Source organism: Sinocyclocheilus grahami, unplaced genomic scaffold, assembly GCF_001515645.1.
Source record: "Sinocyclocheilus grahami isolate Dianchi unplaced genomic scaffold, SAMN03320097.WGS_v1.1 scaffold1343.1, whole genome shotgun sequence".
Lineage (NCBI taxonomy): Eukaryota > Metazoa > Chordata > Actinopteri > Cypriniformes > Cyprinidae > Sinocyclocheilus > Sinocyclocheilus grahami.
The window spans coordinates 110,654-112,688 of record NW_015506522.1 but is presented as its reverse complement, the minus strand read 5'-3'; the positions used below and the strand labels follow the sequence as shown (position 1 = coordinate 112,688).

The 2,035-nt window shown below is 34.6% G+C and overlaps 1 protein-coding gene across 2 annotated transcripts in view; it reads left to right on the top strand.

Annotated features, from left to right (window-relative positions):
- Positions 1-1,329, top strand: part of LOC107569409 (guanine nucleotide-binding protein G(I)/G(S)/G(O) subunit gamma-2-like) — a 14,470-nt gene extending 13,141 nt beyond the window's left edge. For both annotated transcript variants that reach the window (XM_016255503.1, XM_016255502.1), the window contains exons 3-4: positions 306-418; positions 534-1,329. In XM_016255503.1, coding sequence (XP_016110989.1) covers positions 332-418; positions 534-662 — 216 coding nt within the window. In that variant the 5' untranslated portion in view covers positions 306-331 and the 3' untranslated portion in view covers positions 663-1,329. The remainder of the gene's footprint in view (positions 1-305; positions 419-533) is intronic.
- Positions 1,330-2,035: the final 706 nt, after the last annotated feature.

Genomic DNA, 2,035 nt, shown 5'->3' with positions numbered 1-2,035 from the left:
TTTAAGGGGGTCTGAATACTTTCCGTACCCACTGTATATACAGACCCCCTAGAACCAATTTACAGAAATTACACTATGTAGGCCTCTTGAGGCTCACTGGGGGTCCCTTGCATTAGAGAGCATTACAACTGTTTTTCTCAAATCAGATTGTTGAAAGTTAATGCACACTGGCACATAACTAAACACATAGTTCCTCCGTATCAATTTTAAAATTTCTTAATCTTTTATAATAATTAATTTCTTAATCTTTTATCCATATATGTCATGTCAAATTTGCTGAATTTGTTCTTCCATGTGTGTTACAGTGCAGCAGGCCTGAACCGGCAGCCTCATGGCCACCAACAACACTGCTAACATTGCTCAGGCTCGCAAACTGGTGGAGCAGCTCAAGATGGAGGCCAATATTGACAGGATAAAGGTAAGAAGAATATCAACACATCATTTCATCCAGTTGAAACATATTAACTTAGTTAGGAGTGAAAATGAGTGAGCATTGTTTGGTGAATGTTTGTGATTTCATGAATCAACATCAGGTCTCCAAAGCAGCAGCAGATCTGACATCGTACTGTGAAGCCCACGCTAAAGAGGATCCCCTGCTCTCCCCCGTGCCTGCGTCCGAGAACCCCTTCAGGGAGAAGAAGTTCTTCTGTGCCATCCTGTAACCAGCGCTGCCCAGCCATGGACTCACCTGCTCCCTCTGGGATACACTCATGGACATAAAACATGTTGATCTTTTACAAGGGCTGGAGAGATGCAGTGGAGAACCCTCAAATTCTCTCAGCTCTCTATGAGCCCCGATTAAAGCCACTGACTCCACCTAGTGGCCTTGAGATCCAAAGCTGAGCATAGTTACAAGAATCTGTTGAAATTCGGGAGGGAGCGCAGCAAAAAATACGATTGTAGCAGATCAGCCAGGATGTGTTGTGAAAATATTCAAGTATTCAAAGGTTTCTGTGGTTCTGATGAGGTATTCAAATATTTTTCTTTATTGATTTTTAGTGGGCTGTGATCTGAACACTGATCTTAGAACCCATTGATTACTCAAGTTGCTGTGTTATTTCTTTATTTTCTTCTTAATAATCTTGTTTTGCTATATGCCTACAATTAAGGTAGCTTTCTGTAGCCATTTGTGGGTACAGCAAAACATGTTTCTTTTTTTAATTTAATGAATGACAGTTTAGTGAACTTTTCTAATGAATTCATGCTTGGACAAATATTCATAAAATGAAATACTTATCTTTTAGATGCTGATAAAAAAGGATTTGTCTGTACAGCAAACAAAGTTTCTTTCTTTTTTGGTCTTAAGCATAGTTCTCTTTTTACTCTTTGTACAAAAATGTTAGCAAGTTGAGCTGTGTTGTGCTATATGTTTTGAATATTTGTGATGAAATCAATAATAACTGCATGAAGCCTGACAAAGTGCTGTCTTTTTTCTTTCAAACTGTTACCACCAATCAAATTAAATATATATATAAAAAAACATAAAAACATCATTGGATTTTCTTAAATTGATCAAATGTTTACCTTCTTTGTTAATCATGGTTTGTTATTTCTTGCCCATGGAGGAGCCCTTGTTTCATTACAAAGGTTATGATAAGACTGTTCTTTCTAACCTAACTTTAAAAAAATAAATAATAATAATAATAACTATATATACACTGCCGTTAAAAAGTTTGGGATCAATACGATTTTTAATGTTTTTAATGGAGTCTTTTATGCTCATCAAGGCTGTATTTATTTGATCATTAATACAGAAAAAAAACAGTAATATTGTGAAATATTATTACAATTTCTAACATTGGTTTCCTATTTTAATATATTTTAAAATATAATTATGTCTGTGACGCAGCACGGAATTTTCAACAGCCATTACTCGAGTCTGTTGTGCTGCTTAATATTTCTTTGATACTTTTTTCTTTGATTCTTTGATGATTAAATAGTTAAAAAACAAAATGTATTCAAAATATAAATATTTTATAATTCTTTAATAATAAGTCTTTACTATCACTTTTTATCAATTTAACACATCCTTGCT